Below are 18,294 nucleotides of genomic sequence, written 5' to 3'. Positions count from 1 at the left end.
CTTGCTTGCACATCACTGTTCCCTCTTCCTCTCTTACTGCAAACTTTCCTATTACACTTTTCAGATGTCAATTTGGGTGCTACACACCAGTTTACACAGAGCAACGCACGTTGTGAAGACCAAATTTGATCTTCTTTGTGAAGAAACTGTGAAACGCATTAAAAGGTTTCATGACTTGCCCTGCCATGGGCATTTTTACAACTGGGAGGACCTTGTCAGGGGCAGTTAGGAACAGCACAAGTTACTGTGGTGCCAGATACAGTGATGCCTGCAGCGGCTCCAGTGAATCCAGTGTGGTTATTGATGATTTGCAGCTGTAGCTTTCTTAAAATGAATAGGGGGATGAGGGGGTGGGGAGAAATTAAATGTTGTGGTTTGTACATGTGACCAGTCTTGGTCACAAGTGATGCTGTAAAGTACTGTTAGGCAGACGGTGCCACAGGCAGCCGCACACATTCATACAAGCATGCAATACAGCTGACACCGGATTCACTTCATAAAAAATTAACAAGAGCTACAGTACTAATACCCACCAAAACCATTGTACAAGTCTTGTCAAACAGACCTCATTTCATTCGTTAAAAGGATTACAAGTCATTGATAAAGGTGACTGAGTGGATGTAATAGACTTAGGGTTTCTAATACAGTTAGCTTAGTTTTGCATGTCATTCTGATGGAGAAGGTAGTACCGCACGGTACCAGTAAGGCACATCTTAAATGGATTAAGAACTGCCTGAGTAACATATCCCAGACAGGGCTATCAGTGGCAAGCTGTCACTGAGCAGGGAGGAAGGGGGCAGTTCTGCTGCCCCGGGACTGAGCCTGATGGCTGTCTATGTTTTAGTCAATGATCTGCAGGCAAATAGAAAAGGAACCATGTGAAGATTGGTGGGCAAGGGACTGTTGTCACGCCTGAGCCCACTCAAAGTCTGTGTGTTTTAACAGAGCCAAGGGCAAGGACAAGGCGCTGAAGGTGAGGAGTGACGGCCCTGCCTGCACAAGGCTGGACTGTGTCCCAGGGTCACAGAAATGTAGGGGTTGGAAGGAACCTCAAGAGATCATTGAGCCCAACCCCCAGGGTCAGAGTGGACCCACCATTCATTGAGAGCTTCCACTGTCAAGACATACAAAGAGATGCTAGTGAGATCTGTGGATATATTTAGAGGTGTAATTAAAGCATAGGATGAAATGTGTGTATTACAGGCAAGAAGATCATTCTAATACTGAATATAGTCATGACTTGGTATTTTTAAGAGGTCACTGCAGAACAAAAGGACTTAAAATGTTTTTAAAATTAGGGGTAATGTCTTGTGAGAGATCTGATGTGCTTAGTCTATTTAGTTTATCAAAAGAGGATTGAGAGTCAGCTTGATTAATATATAAGCATTTCCAGGGTGAGAAAACACAGGATCCCACTAGACTCTCTAATCAAGCAGGGAACTGCATAAGAGCTACCTCCTGGAAGCTGAACTCAGGCAAATTCAAATTGGAAACAGCACACACATTTTTAATAGGAAGAATGACTGATTGCTGGAACAATCTGTCATGGCATGTGATGGACCCTTTGTCTCTCAAGTGCTTCATACCATAACTGGACACCATATGGAAGAAAAGCTCATGCCAAATATGAATTATCAGCCTCAGCATCAGCCTAACTGGATGCATTTTAATGGCCTGTGAGGTCAAACTAGTCAATCTAATTAATCCTCCTCCTCTTAAACTCTCTAAGTCAAGAGCAATGGTATCTTGCCTCCCTCCTGGGACATCCCTTGGATGTGGGGCATCCTGAAGCAGGAGCCCTGCCCCCTCTGTAACCAATTCCAAAGAGTGCTTGCAATATATTACTTTGCAGATCTAATAGCACTTTACAATCACTTTGCAGACATGGAAACGGCTCCCCAGAGGGCAAAACAGACCATAAACACGCTTGCCTTCTCATTTGCCCTTTGACTGCAAGGCTCCAGCGTCCAGTGTTTTCTTTTTGGTACAGCTGGGGCCTTCCCAGTGATTTTGGAGGACTAGGATCAATGTTAGCTGGCATGTTTCTCTTTTAGAAACTGACCCTAACAGCCTCATGTTGCTTAACTTTCTGATGCTGGGGCTCAAGGCAGGCTTATCACTAACACAGCTGAACTAACAGAGCAGAGCTTAACATCTATATACCTACTCAACTTCTGAGGTCTGAAACATTCCGCTGGAGTGTCTTCTCATGTAAATACATCTCCCAGATATTGCTACACTGTGAGATGGATCAGAGCATTTGTGATTTCACCATAAGATTAATCAAAGCTGCCTCAATGCTCTGCATCCTCCAACTCCAAACCTGTAATACATTCAATTGCTTTCCTCTTTTACACAACACACACACTCGGTCTTACAGCTTCCCTTGGCTAGCTTCCCATCCAACACCACTTGGACCCACTACTTCTATCTCTATCTGTCTCCTCAGTAGACATTTTTCTCCAGATATTTCTTACTTATGATACCTAAAATTATTTCAGCTCCTCTGCTTCTTCTATTGCCACTGAACACATGCACATTCATGTAAATCCTTCTGCACTCCCCATCTCTCAATACACTACAATTTTTAAAAAGACACAGGACTGGATTTTGCCAGATTATAATAAGGGGGGTAGCAATGGAGCAATTCTACCCAATCCATTGAAAATCCAAAGGAAAAATAATCCCAAACACTGGCTTTCCATCTCTCTCCATTCCTCTGTTGTTCAGCCAAAGCCCCACTGCCTGGGGTTCAGGTGAGATGCTGCCACCTCCTGCAGGCAGAGTCTGGGCTGGATTATCTCGGCCTCCCAGTGCCAGACGTGAAGACTGTGGCTCAGTAAAAAAAACAGGAGGATGGCACAATCATGCAGTTGTCCTTCTGAACAGCTGCTGGGTTCAAGAGACACAGGCAACAAACCTGGAGGGGAAGATGTGGCCAAGGACAAATACATAGAGACATCTGTTCAGTGATACCCTGGGACATAGGGGTCCACACAACGTGGAACCAAGGACCAACCAAAATACAGGATGATGAGAAAAAAAAGAAAGCCAAAGGACAAGAGGAAATCATTGCTTCATTATTAATGTTTCCTATAATCGCATCCAGCTTCAGAATGTCTTCCGTGAATAATTTATACGAGGCTTCTCCAATAGACTGTGAATAATTGATGTTCGTTTTCTTCAGTCATTATATCCCAACGTGTTACCAGGAACCAGACTGAATCTTAATTTAAGAAAAAATATCTGTCAAGGCTGTTTAGGCTGGAAATGTGAACACACTGAAAGCTGTTGTAACCTGGGGAAGAGCACCTTCTGTGGAAGAGATCCTTCCTTTTCTTAAGAGTAAATAATTTTTCCTTTTACCCAAGAAATTACAAAACAGAGCAACACTTTTTGCAGCTCACCTCTGACAGGGGCAGTCCTGTTTTCCCCAGCTGGCTTGGAACATAGGGTGGTTTTATCATCACTTTTATTTTATCATTTGGACACTGAAAGGGGTGGGTTTGGAATGGGAATACTTAAAAATTTGTGAAAGGAAGATAGTCATCATCCACGTAGCTCAGCACTGGAGATGGCAGCAAACATGCCTCGAGGTGGGTGAGTAGCTCTCCATCCCTCACTGACTACATCACCTTTATTTTGGTTGCTCACTAACAAAAGTGGTTGGTGCACATGGCTTCTAGTGCCGCTTGTGATGCTCTCTGCACGCATGTGCACGCACACACATGCATACACACACACACAGAGCGTGCCTCTCATCCCTCTACCAAGACACAGCAAATCACAAGGTCTTGCCGGCTGCTTTCCTGTTGAAAGAGAAATTAGTGCCTCAGAGGAAGCTGGGCTTAGCTCATTTAATTACATTGTGTACACAAATAGAGTGAAGAAATCACCAAAAGACAGTAAGGCCAACCTTCCTCTTGACAGTCTCGATCCACATGCCAACATGCCCTTCCTGGTAATTCTTCTCCAGGAAATAAACTCTGTGGGTCCAGTGCAAACTCTTCTGCTTTTTTAACTATTAAAAAGAATCTGTTCTTCAGAAAGCTAACAACAGGACTACTTCTGCAAAGGCAGTGTATTGCACATGCAGAGAGGAAAAAATCTGGAACAATTACTTGTAAAGCTCTGAAGGCAACAATACGCATTGGGAGAACATCCAGATGGAAATGCCATGGCTAAATGTAGCCTTGAGCCCCAGTCCAGGTAATAAACCTAATGCCTTCAAGGGGACTCACCTACCTGACTTGAGTTAGGAACATGCATTAGCTGGGATGTCCTAAGAAGAATGGGAATAAACATCTGCTTGAGCGCTCTGCTGAATCACAACCTTTAGTAGCAACTCCCACACTGTGCCATGCACAGCACTGCTGCCTAAACATCGTTGCTACATGACAGCCTTGCATTAATTCCTCAGCTTCACAGTGCTCCTCAGAGCAGCCTCTGCTGCTGTGTGCTAGTCCCCACCCCAGTGTGAAAGCTTTTCTTTTTCCTTTCAGAACAGACATAAAAAACTTTGCTAGGGATACAAAAGAGACAGAGGTAAAATTGAGCTGCCCAGTCCTGCAGGCAATACACACAAAAGTGCCCCTATAAAGATCATTACTTTGAAATCTACTTCTTGCACATCTTGCTGGTGGTGTGAAAAATGGCTCTAGAGTTATACTACGTTTTTCTCCATCAGACATCCTTAATTACTAGGTAATACATGAGACATCAAGGGCCACGGCCATAGCACATTGAGAAATTCTCAGATTCTCTGCATTTCTTGGCCCATAAGAACCCATTTTTGGGGCTAATTTGGTTTGAGAGAGCAACCCTCCATATGTGACTCTTATAGGTGGACAGGCAGCTTCACAGGAGCTATACCACTGTTCAAAAGAGAGGGGAGAAGAGAAGTTATTAATCAAAACAAGGGAGGATATCAGTATATACCATTCAAGTGAGCAATCTCCAGGATGGAGGAATGGAAGGGGAGATCTTCTAAATACACTTCTGGAACATTGTCTCAAAATAGTTCTTTTCTACAGCTCAGGGTACCCAACAGCATCTGTCACCTTATGTAAGTACATCTATGTGCATATGTCAGACCTGAATGACATGGTTTAACACCAGCAGCCATGAATAGCTTGACCTCATTGTTTCTTCCAAGGTGAATACCCAAAGAAGCAAAGTCTGAATGACATAAAAAACGAAAAAAAAAATATTAGTGCATCAAGGCTGATGAAGACAAGATCCAGTACTTTTAAGCCATGAGAAAAGAATGAGAATGGATACATGCCTAGTCCTCGTCGCTACGCTGATGTCACCATATTTCCTCTCTTCACTTGAAACAAAGAAATCTCAGTCATTTCAAAGCCCATTAATGAGACCAGAAAATAATCTTTGGTGAATGTCAAATGAAAAAGGGGAGAAGAAATAAACCCTCTCTAGAGATTTATTAGGATTTATGTGTTTGCTTCAAGAGGCCGTAACTCTGGATTTGTTTAAGCCCTATAAAAAGTAGTTCTTAAATGCATTTATATATGAAGACAATGACACTGTGGTGATAATGTTTGGGTTTTATAATTACATAAAACTGTTTTGAGATAACATAAATATATATAATCATGCAATAAGTAGCACCATTCTCACTGGAGCATTTGTATGGACATTCACATCCACATGTGAATAATGTAAGCATTAAAGAAACTTTTAAAAATGTTATCATTGCTATTTCTAAGCCTTCACCAGCCAGATTTCAAAACTGTAAGCAAAGCTCCAGAAGAACCGATTCTTTAGCACAAAGACGACACAGAATTTGCCTGAGCACAAATCTAGTTGACAACAAACAGATGTGAACTTAATGCCAGGAGGCTGCAGGTTTTGCCAGACATGGATCATTCATTTTATATTATCCATCTACACAAATATGCAACACACACTGTACATTGCAACATTTGTAGATGCCCACTGAATTGCAGGGAGTTAGAAGCAGATGAACTTCTTACCTGCCTGGGATCTTACCAGGGGCGTGGAGAACATCAAACTGAAAACCTTCTATTTAAGTTTTCTGTTAGAAAAGCATAATTTTAAAGCTCCTGAAGATCACTTAAACTGCCTTAAAGTGTTATAAAACCTGTAAGACTTAAAAAGGTCCATTTGCCCTGATTGTGTCTAAAGTGCACTGCAATTAGCGGGAAGATCCATATCTCCTCCCGTGGTATCCTAGGAGCAGATTACACAAGTTAGAACGAACTCAATGAACACAGCTCAGTAACAATAAATCAGGTCGAATTCTGCTCTCAGGCCCCAGTGAAGTCCATTGTCGTTAAGGACAGTCTATTTTCTGAAGTCAGTGGAGCTTTTCACGTGCCTACCATTTGGCACATGCTCACATGCCTCACCTCAAACACCGATTTCTGATTTCAAAGGTGCTCCTGCCTTAGTGGCACCAGGTAAAGGTGGAGTTTGCTAAGCAGATCCATTAATAACTCCACAGCAACTCCATTTGCAATTGCTCTCTTACTCTCACTACAGTTTCTTTATTATGCACATGGAGCCACTAAAAATGACAGATATTTATGAGAAAAGGTGCAGACTATTCTTGTTTGGAATGGAAAATATAACTCTTGTTCTGTGGAATAAGAGAGTTAATATTAAAAAAAATAATTTTGAGTCAAAATGCAAACACCCTTCTTGGTCACAAACTCTGCCAAGAGGAGTGAATCAGTGCACCTGGGCACAGGGCACACTGTGAACCAGGTATTTGGGTTGTACTTGAGAGAAAGGAGACAAAGAAGAGAGGAAGGAAAGGAGACATGGAAGGAAGGAAGGCAGGCTCCAAATTCAGGCTTTTAATGTGAGTGCACAGCCTGCAGCATATGGTCAGGCTGGCAGAAAAGCCTGACTCTGGCCACCGAAACAGCCTGCAGCACAGTGTCAGTGGGAACACACTGCCAAGTCCTGCTCCCCCTGCCAGGTCCCAAAGGGTCCCCATTAGATACTGCATACAGCCCCCCAAAGGGTTTTCAGAGATACGAGCCATAAAGGGGTGCTGGTAAGGGCCTAGCCCCGAAAACAAACTGCTCCCATTGGTTGCCATAAATAGTTTCCATTGCCCTGATGGCAGCGATCCTTATCAGCTAAATTCCCTTCCTGCTATCAGACTCACAAGGAGATCAGAGTGAGATCTGTAGTAATTAAAAATGAACACGACCAAATTAGTTAATCGCATTCTGTCAAGAATAATGGAGTAATTCAGAGGTCTGCATTTCACCCAAGGAGGCTCTCTGTCCACCACAACTCCAGCACCATGCTCTTTGCCTCCACGTATGCACCTTACCTCCAAAATGAGGGGCTGTGGTAGACAGGGAGCAGAAGAGAGCCAAACAAGGTGGCTACAGCTGTAATAAATATTGCCTTTTTCCTTGCCAAGATCTTTGCTGCACTGTTATTGTGTCTCTTTGCAGGATCCTTTGTAACTGTGATGTGGCGGCATCAAAACTATGACTCATCTCTGAACAAACACAAGCCTGAGAGAGGTGGCTGAGCAGTCTGGCGTGACCATGCCACTGCCTGTCCAGAAGCAGCTCAAGCCCTGAAGCACCACACCGTGCTGAATGGCAAAATGCAGGCCAACACCCTGATGTGGGGGTCTGAAAGTGGGGATGGCTGCAGCCCCACAGGGCAAGGGCATCAGAAAAAAAAGAGGGCAGTGAAATATAGAAGGCAGCATGTTGTCCCACTGCATTGCAAACAAGGTACTGTGCTGCAGAGCTGCTCCTGCACTTTTCCTCCCCAGTCTGGGGTCACTGAATAGCAGGACCTCCTGCAGCATCATAAACATCTATCATGTGAGGTTCCTTCTTTCTTCCCAGCTCCTGGATGAGAGAGATGCGGAGGGGTGGGTAGCAGGAAGGGAAGGTGGGTCATCATGCTGCTCTGTGCTCATGGCAAGATAAAGGCAAAAAACCCTCCCCTCTTAATATAACCAGGTCATAAAGCAGTCAAAATGTGACAGTCCTTTCTACTCTGAACCCCATGACCATTTCTCAGAGGATCCTCTCTTCTCCGCAGGTCAACTTTGCTGGTTGAGTTTTTGCAGACAAAAAAGGGGCTGAATCCTGACATGTTTCTGAGACTACAGCCGTTTCTGGAATGCTGGCAGTGACTCTCAGTAGGTCACAGTCAGCTGTGCTTTGCAGGTCATCACGCACTTCAAAATGCAGCCGAGCACAGACATATCCAACCTAATTTTAACTGGGTTCATTCAGATGAAAAGCAGTAAAACACAGCATCCTGAAAATGAGCACATCTCGAGACACTGCCTGAGCTCTGGTGCCACAGTTAGATTGCTCTAGATACATGAATCACCTGAGCTAATACATTTTTAGCAATCTCAAGTGTCTTTCCACTCCACTGGAGACCCCAGTCTAGACATACTTACAGAGATGATTGGAGACATTCAACATATTGTTATACCATCTTTTGAATTCCTAGTTCAGGCACAATTTAAAGAGCATGACTGTAAAGCATTTGGAAGCTGGAGAGGCTGGCACAGTATTCGAAGGATCCAAAATTAATGACAGCCTGCAAGTCACTGCTGTTTTCAGGGAGCAGTAAAGATCAATAGCAGATACTCTGAAGAGGCAGGCATTTCTGACTACATGAAAACAACTGCAAACAGTTCATCATGAAGTCAGCAGCAGTGGCAGATGAGTTCCAAAAAAAATCCACTTTCTCACCCAGATTCCTCCATATCCACTGTGTCCTAACTGTCACCAAGGAGGGCTCTGCCAACCTCAAGGAGACACAAAAGCACTAAGAGCTCATGATGCTACATGACTACAACCCCTTTTTTAAGAGCAGAGACATAGTTAGGTCTATTACATCTCAGGACTAATATATACTAACCAAAACTTCTGAAGATAACGGGTCTCTAAAACTGGAAATCATCCTAGTTGGAGTAATTGTATTGTGGTCCCCCTTTCCACAGGCTCAAGGACTGAAAGAGATACCTGAAGGAGTCCAGGGCTCTACCAATTGTCAAGATGAGCCCCAGTGTCAGTATGATGTGGCACAGGTAGGATCTACAAGATGTAGGAGAATCTGAGTAAAGTAGTAGAATGTTCAGAAAGACTCATATGTCAAAGGATGTATCATAGTTACGGTATTTCTTGCTAGGCCTCAGCATAAAGTAACATTAGGCCTATGAGAAAAGGAAAGCATCTCATGGAGTCATTAATTTATTGGTGAGATGTGTGGGCAACCCCCAGCCGAGCCTGTAGCACAGTCTCACTGTGTGCATGATTCACTGGGAACGAGATTCATAGCAGCCCCAATACAGAACCTGCCATTTTCCTCAAGCTACAGGAATTTGTGCTTTTCATATAAGAAAGCCTTGGTCCAACTGCTGCATTGTCAGATGAGACTGAAGCCACCAGCTCAGCCAATACAGCAAGTCAAGGAGGAGGTGTGTGTCAGAATTTTCACTACAACTCGTTGCCAACAACAAACCCCCATGTGCAAACCCTAAAGAGCTGGAGGGCACGTAATTTCCAAAAGCTACTTCTCCCAGTACATCCCACCCACTGAAGAATAAACTGTCAGCCAAACTCTGCAGTGGTTCAAGTATTTTGCAGTCAAAACCACCACGTTAGCCGAGCCGAACAGGATGGGTGTTCCCTACACATTCCTGCAGGGATTGATGGCTGTTGAGAGATTCATGTTTTCAGCCTGAAAAATTGGCTGTTCTTAGAGCAAAAAGGTGAAAGCCTGAGAGATGAGAAACCTAAAATGACTTTTGCCATCAAAATGTAGCCAGACATCTCCTGAAGCCAGATAATCTGCTACAGATACAAAATAAGACAGAAGTACATTAACACCGCTGCACTCACAAGAATCAGGAGAGATAAGAATTGAAGGGTTCAGTAAAAAAAGTCCAATATCCAATTGCTTCCCAAACCAGCTGAATTGCCATGGGACTTAACAGCAATGCTTCAAGGAGCAAAGGCAACTACTGATAGAAGTTTTCCAGTGTATTTAACAGAATCCTGTACTTTGGAGTATAATATCACAGCCAACCTACTGGGCAAAGTTTTTCTTTTGTCTACAGGGCTGCAAATGTGGAGAAGCCAGAGATTCAACTATTGTTATAAACCAGTTGAATTTTCATTGGAACTGATTTAAGGCCAGAAAGGCACACAAATAAGAGAAGATGAAAAGACAAGTGCATCATTTGTCAAAATCTGTAGCAGAAAGTCGAGGACAGAATAATGTTGCTGGACCTTAAACCATCTATCACAAGATTTAAGAAGAAATAGTATATGTCAGAAAAAAATTATTTATATCTGTGTACTCCAGAGTACACCAGAAGTGGCTGTGCAGCAGAAGGGGTAACACTATCTGCTCCTTTACAGTGCAGACAGCAAAAAGCAACAGGCTTGATGGGAGATTCAACAGCAGAAAAAACTGTAGCAAGAGGGGAGATGAAAAGAACAAAACACATGAGGAAATATCTGGAGAGCTTATGGGTTCTTCATCACCAGAGGCCTCTGGAGACAATCCAGCCAAACATCAGCTGTGAATGACAGAGTCACTGCTATTTGGGCTGGGGAATGACTTATGGGATTACCTGAGGTGCTCCCCAGCTCTGTGTATCTGTGATTGAAAAAAACCATCATAATGATATACAGACACACATTTATAACCTGAGAAACTAAACCTAAATACCAGGAATGATACAGGCAATTTCTCAAATGATGCTTACAAATACTATGGTGGTCAAAACTGCCACAGAAAGCATATATGTGCCTCACGCTGGAACATAAGTCATAAAAATGAACAATAAAACCTTACAGGAGAGTCAGAAATGAGTAAATCTCACTTCTCCTACAGTAGAACTGAAAGAGGAAGTCAGGGAAAAACACAAGATGAAAGACATGGATCCCTTGGAACGAGTCCCTAGGAGGCCATGGAGGTGATGAAAGGGCTGGAGCACCTCTGCTATGAGGGCAGGCTGAGAGAGTTGGGCTTGTTCAGCCTGGAGAAGAGAAGGCTCCAAGGAGAGCCCCTTCCAGTACCTAAAATGGCTACAGGAAAGATGGAGAGGGACGTTTTATCAGGGAGTGTAGCGATAATGAAGGATGGTTTTAAAGCAAACTAGGTTGTATTTAGATAAAATGTGAGGGTGGTGAGGCCCTTGCACAGGGTGCCTGAAGAAGTTGTGGCTGCCCCTGGATCCCTGGCAGGGTTCAAGAACATGTTGGATGGAGCTTTGGGCACCCTGGGCTAATGGAGGGTGTCCCTGCCCATGGCAGGTGGTTGGAGCTAGCTGGGCTTTGAGGTCCCTTCCAACCCAAACCAGTCAATGATTCTAGGACGCTATGAAATGATGTTGCCATTGTCCATCCTGTTTGTCAGACATTATTTATACCCCTGGTACAAATTACTGAAAAAATAAAAAACTTATAAGTTCTTTTGTGAAGAGAATTTCTAGAGTAAGGAAGTGTGATAGGAAAGAGCATTCAGCCTGGGAAGCTACAAACGAGTCAGGGAGCAGTTCAAATGTATTTGCAGAGCGGCACTTACACCCCTTATGTAAATAAGTGTTTTAATATTAAAAAAAATGCAGGACTGAATGATATGAGAACACTCCAAGTTGTTAAAAATAAATACATAAATAAATAAAATGCAAAAGCTTCATCATGAAAATAACTCCGGCAAATAAGACATTTACCATTACTTAAGCATTCAGCGTCTTAATTAGCTAAATAATGCAGGTGATGAGAATGTGGACACCATGCAATCAGAATTTGGCAATTTACAGTCACCATTTTGGCCAACATAGCTGCATGGTGTAGCCACAGATGCAGTGAGGAACAGGAGAGAGCTGCAGAAGTTAAGAGTAGGGCAACTCAAGGCAAGCAATTCCATCAAGGGGTGTTGCAACAGGCACACCTTATCTGTGAACTGGCATACAAGGGTACTTGCAGCAGACACTGAGTTACACAACTACGCTGCGAAGACAATCGCTGCTCCACAGCTCCAAGGGAAGGACTAACTCAGGGACACTCAGGATATCGCCGGCAGAGATAAGAAGCCGTACAAGGGTAAATAGCACAAGCAGCTATTAACAGTCTGTAAAATGAAAAGTGCCAACGTACTGCATTCCTTCCCTTTCACCGGGTCGGGTAGTCCAGAGCATTCCACCGACGGATTTGGGACAGCCACCCTCCATCTGGAGCCACTGCTGTCGCACTCTGTGTACTCGAAGTGGTAATCTGTCTGCAAGCAATTACAAAGAGTTTCAGTTTCATCATAACATTTGCATATTAAGCTCATTAATCAAGACTGGGATTAGAAAACTCAGTTATAATTAACCAGAAAGGAAGTAGCTGGCATGGAACATACTGTGCAGTACTCTCACTGCTTTCATGATCACCATGTATCATCGCAGAGCAAGCAAAAAAGCACATCAGACTCTGTGCAGCACAAATGCTAAGGCAGAGAGTGGGATTTGCAAAAGCACTTGAGAGACAGAACACTAGACTCCACTAGAATTTTTTTCCCAATCTGTTGGAGCAGGATTGATCCAAAAGTTCTGGCCGTCAGGGTGTCTGACCTACAGCAACCAACCAGGCTTCCTTTTTGGCCAATGGAGCAAGCTATACCAAGAGAACAAGACATCCCATGTTAGGTGGGATGTCTAAAACGGATGGGATGAATATGATTCTGTGAATTCCTTTCTCTCTTCATTAATTGCAGAGGAAGATAAACCCTGTTTTGGGATACCTCTGAAAATGCCATCCAAGGTCAGGTCTGCGGAATGCCTGAAGGAAGAATCATGGCATGAGGGGAGATAAGACCCATGGTCTCTGTGACTGAGAGAAGCCCTGAGCACTCTAAGTGAAAAGAAGTAAGAAACTTCATAGTACTAGTTAGAAAAGAATATTAGCTATCCATCATATTTATAATATTGATCCAGAACACACATACAATCTAGACTCACGTCTAGTTACATTTGATTTCTGCTTCTGTGGTTTTGTTTCCAAATCCATAGCCTGGAATTTTACTATTAAAATAAACCTTTGCAACACCTCATTCTTGAACCAGAGTCTGGGTGAAGCTGCTAGTACTGGAGCATAACTTCCTTCAGAGGGAACAGACCTATATTAAAATGACAGATATTGACAAGCTCCCTGAGATGTCTCCACATGGGTACTGTCACCTCCAGCTCCCTTGGCAGTCAATAGAGGGAAAACATTGACCACATGCCTGTTACAGAAACCTGCTGCAGAGGGGACAAGGAAATAACACATATCCTAGAAACACTTCTTTATCTCCACTGGCTACTGAGGGACACTTCTCCATCTCCTCAGAGGAACCCCACCTCCAACACTGCACAGCCCTGCGTGGCTCATAAAAACAGCACACAGAAACACAGGACTGAGGAAAACAGGATCAGAGCTTTAGCCACAGGTTCAAGGTTTACACAGCTTTAGGGCAGGCTAGTGTGCGAGATCCATGAAGTTTGGTTGGCTCCTTTCAATGTAGCTGGCTTCTGCTGGCAGAACTGGCCATGAACCAAGGAGGCAGAAAGCAGTGGTCATGTCAGCAGCCCAAGTCACAAGCAGAATTGCTCTTTAGCTGGCACGTCTCACTCTCACTACAGCAAAAGCCACCCATGAGGCAGCATAAATCTGCTCTCCTAAAGATCTGTGCCACCATGGCCACAGACATCAGTCCCTAAACTACTCCAGCCTAGGAGGACGTACTCTGTGCACAAGGATTATTTTGGGGGCAATCTTTCCCTGCTCATTCTATGACCCCTTGCAGTGCCAACATCCCACGTGATGACAGAGGATAAGGGAATCAGGTGGATAAGGGTCTAGCTCTGGTATAGATCAGCTCATCCCTGCAAATACTCAGCTGACTTACAAGGGGAATACTTGCATTTCTCCTCATTGGCTTATAGAAAACAAACAATACTGAGTTTAATGTTTTTCCTAGTTACCATAGCTCTCCAGAGATATTAAGATATTAATAAAGTTCTACCCAAATATCATTAAAGCCTTTGCCATTTTACATCTAAGTTGAGATAAAAATCTAGTTTCTCTGGAATTAATATTTTCATGGTTCAATAAATGTCTTTGTGGCTCAGCTTATGGTCTAGGAACCTAACTAACAACACAGTGGAGAGGAAAACTACTTGTCCCAAGACCAAATCAAGGCATAAGAAGATATTGTCAAACCCAGAGCCACACATTAAATCCAATATTCCACACTCTCAACTCTACAGATATACTCAATTAAAATATGCATTTTCCCCTCTTTTAACTCATTATATAATCTTCAAGAAACAGAAAAAACAAACAACAGCCCTGAATCATGTTGATATGAAATCTGCCTATAAGGCAACCAGAAACCATAAATAACATATAGATCCAACTCATAGTTCATATCACATAAGAAAAAATAGCCATTAGATTAAATCTGAAAGACTGGAGTGAACTAAAGGAAAGGATATTGAAATGTTCTAAATCTGACTCATGTTCAGATCTCTTTTCTTTTTCATATCACATAAAAAAATTACAGAGAACAGTTCGGTGTCAGCAATTCAGGTTGCTCTCATAGCCACACTCTCAAAATACCCTTCAGGGATATCTAGCCAGCATGCAATCCCTCTCCAGCTGTAGTGGGTCTCAGAAATGGTGCACATAGGAGGGACACACAATGCAGTGCAGAAGCATCCCCTCTAATGGTTGCCTGATTGTCAGCTATCACCAGATATTCAAAACTCAGGACAGTAATTGAAGTTATACAGAAAAAAGGGTTTCTGTTCTCCTTCCAATTTCAGGCAGAAGACTTAGGTGTCCATCTCTCCTTCCAATTTCAGGCAGAAGACTCAGGTGTCCATCTCTCCTCTTCCAATCCTCCATGAAAATCTCTCCAGTTTTACTCAGTCAGTAGAAGATTATGAAAGATGGACCAAACAGGCGTCCTTCACTCTGACCACCTCCTCACGAGGTGTTACTAGCTGTGTCCACAGAGAAGTCCCAAGGCTAACAAGGAAGGTTATACAGCAGAACTAGAGTTCCTACATGGACCCCTTTCCATTACTTTTTTCTCTACTAAGCTGAGTTCAAATGGGGAAGAGGTGCATTTATTTTTTTTGTTCTCTAACTGACCTTAAACTGAATTTACATCTGTAAATCACTCTACGGATTTGATTCTTCCTCTGCTAATTAACTGTTATGAAGGTTCCACAAATTAATGCTTAGAATCACAGATTTGTAGAATCACAGTCTGGTTTTGGTTGGAAGAGACCTTAATGGATTGCCCAAAGCCCAATCAAGCCTGGCCTTGGATATTTCTGATAATGGGGAATCTCTGGAAAAACTAGTGACAGTGTTCACCAACCACCTCCTAATTTTCCATCTTCCTGAGCATAGCTTTCAGGAGGACCTACTCTATGATTTTGCCTGGCACAGAGATGAAACTGAGCGTCCTGTAGTTCATTAGATCTTCCTTTTTTCCCTTTTTAAAAATGGGGGTTATCATTCCCCTTTTCCAATCAATGGGAACTCGACTGGACTGCCACGACTTCTCAACTATGATAGTAAGTGGCTTAGAAACTTCATCCATCAGTTCCCTTATGACCTGTGGATGCATCTCATCAGGTCCCATAGATTTGTCCAGCTTCAGGTCTCTAAGATGGCCTTGAACCTGATCTTCTCCTACAGTGGGCAGTTCTTAATTTTCCCAGTCCCCGACTTTGGATTCTGTGAATTGGGGGAGCGTGGCTAGAGCACTTGCTGGTGAAGACCAAGGCAAACTCTGTTAAGTACCTCATCTTTCTCCATGTCAGCTGTAGACAGGTCTCCTACTTTTGCTCATTAGGAGGGTACAGTTTCCTTCATCTTCCCTTCTTGTTATATGTACCTGAATGATCACATCCCTAGCCGAGTTCTGCCTTTCTTTTTTTTCCTTTTCCTTTTCCTTTTCCTTTTCCTTTTCCTTTTCCTTTTCCTTTTCCTTTTCCTTTTCCTTTTCCTTTTCCTTTTCCTTTTCCTTTTCCTTTTCCTTTTCCTTTTCCTTTTCCTTTCCTTCTTCCCTATACCACAGTTTTGCCTAGAAACAAACACTGAGGACCCAGTTGTATCCCTCTTTTTTAACTAGAACACATCCAACTTACATCATAGGCATGACAGCAGCTCGCAACTGTGGCTTCCCCACTGGCCAGTTTTACATTAACCAGCTTGGCAGCTTACAGTGGATGAATATAACTGCATGAACCTCTCGTTTGGCTAAACGATCCAGCACCTCACACTTGTTTAGCAGCCATGGCGACTGTCCTCAGCACTCAGTGCAGCCTCTGTATCTGTATCTGTATGTGTAAGCACGCCTTGTCTGCAGCACTGATGCCGTCAGAGTACACACGATGTACGTAGGCGCTGGAAATCACCCATTAACGCTGGCTTACCAGGCTCAGCACTTCTAATCTGCCTCAGCAATTTGAACTTCCAGATATAGAAGGCTGACAGAGGAGCCTCCTCAGCACCCAAACACTTCCAGCACCTTTGCCTTTCACTGAAAAATGCTGTTGCATTACGTTGGGATTTCTTCTCCTCCCTGACGGACAAATTTCTTTACCCACCAGTTCTCTGACATGAATTTCACAGCAAATCCATGGTCAGATGTTATCCATTGCCAGCTATTACTCTGGCTTTGCTTTCAATGCTTTTTTCCTCACTGTCATACAGACATACAGTGTCTTTAAATTTGGCCATGGGCCTGTTTTAATTTTAACTATAATTCTGACTCTGTTTTATTACTTTTCTGTGCTTGGCCTTAATTTTCTAAACATGTCCCTCCCCCACTTCAGCTGTTATTTCCTATAATGTATCCTATTTTATTGCTCATAATTCCTAAGCTTTGGCAAAAGTGGTTTGAATTTCAGCCCCAGAGAGTGCTTTTCCATAGGAAAGTGTCTTTCAGAAAAAAATGAACAATACCCCATTTAGGGTTAATCTTTTAAAAAAAAAAAAACCAGCAATTTTCTAAATGGAAAATTGATGCTGTTCCAAGAAGCTGCCAGAATCAATGTGTAGTCCTCAGCATTAAATTTCACATGAAAGGTTAATAGTAACCTGAGAAATACCACCCAAAATAGGCAATAGGTTTTACCCTGTGCTAAATTTTGCTTTATTGTTCTTGGAATATTAGTGAAATCACAACTGCACTACCATGCAAAGCTGATGTAATAAACTCTCTGACATACATCTGCTCTCTCTGAAGGACACCGTGTACAGAAAAGATGCCCTTGTGCAGGCACATGACGTCAAAGAGATGGTGAGCTGATCACAGCCCTGCCAGGGGGAGAAAAAGACAACAGAATTTATCCAATGTCCTGTGTTCAAAAAACATCGATATTGGATCGATGGTGTGCATCTGTCACCTTAGCACACATCCTCTGTAAAACTCTAGCAGACACCTCTGGCCTCCCTGGGGGCACCTGCACTTCCTTCCCTGCAGCCCTTCAGCTCACAGCCCACCAAGAGCTGGCTGAGCAACACTTCAGCGAGGCATATACCCCACAGCACGTCCTACAACTCCACTGCCCCTTTCTCAAACAACCCTGGGCTTGATTTTAAGTGGCTCCCAAGTGCTTTTCCTTGCCCAGGTCCCCAGACCCAATGCATGTAGCGTTAGGTACCTCCAGTGCAGACTTCTACATCTGAGCTAGTCATCTCATGCTCCTTTACAACAGTTGACAGACACAGGCAATTCCAGGGCACAGCTCCTCTCATCTTAAAGTAAATGCCTGTTTCAGGGCATTTCTGAACATCTAGAAGCATCACTTTCCTCGCCAGTGACTGAAGAGGAGGGCAAATCATATGAGGAGTGGCTGAGGGAGCTGGGGATGTTTAGCCTTGAGAAGAGGAGGCTGAGGAGGAGACCTTATGACCTCCTACAATTACCTGGCTGGAGGGTGTAGAGGGGTGGGAGATGGTCTCTTCAGCCAGGTGACAGGAGATAGGACAAAGCTGCATCATGGCAGGTTCAGATTAGATGTTAGGAGAAAAGTTTTCACTGAAAGAGTTGTCAGGGCCTGGAACAGGCTGCCCAGGGAGGTGGTTGAGTGGATGTGTTTAAAAGATGGGTAGATGAGGTACTTAAGGATATGATTTAGCATAGGACAGGAATGGTTGGACTCAATGATCTTAAAGGTCTTTTGCAACCTTGCAATTCTATGATTCTGTGAAGAGCTTTCTCCTGGGTGAACCCTTGTAGTACTGAGCTTCTTCC

The 18,294-nt window shown here is 43.3% G+C and overlaps 1 protein-coding gene across 1 annotated transcript in view; it reads right to left on the bottom strand.

The window, feature by feature from the left end:
* ELAPOR2 (endosome-lysosome associated apoptosis and autophagy regulator family member 2) overlaps positions 1-18,294 on the bottom strand; it is a gene marked incomplete at both ends in the record, with an annotated part of 96,901 nt that overhangs the window by 35,453 nt on the left and 43,154 nt on the right. Inside the window, one exon of the mRNA XM_084279305.1 lies at positions 12,150-12,270. Within this exon, the coding sequence (XP_084135431.1) occupies positions 12,150-12,270 (121 nt within the window). The remainder of the gene's footprint in view (positions 1-12,149; positions 12,271-18,294) is intronic.

This window comes from Gallinula chloropus (assembly GCF_964237585.1).
Source record: "Gallinula chloropus genome assembly, chromosome: 1".
Taxonomy (NCBI): domain Eukaryota; kingdom Metazoa; phylum Chordata; class Aves; order Gruiformes; family Rallidae; genus Gallinula; species Gallinula chloropus.
Note: the sequence above shows the minus strand (reverse complement) of the source record. Positions and strands in the feature narration are given on the sequence as shown.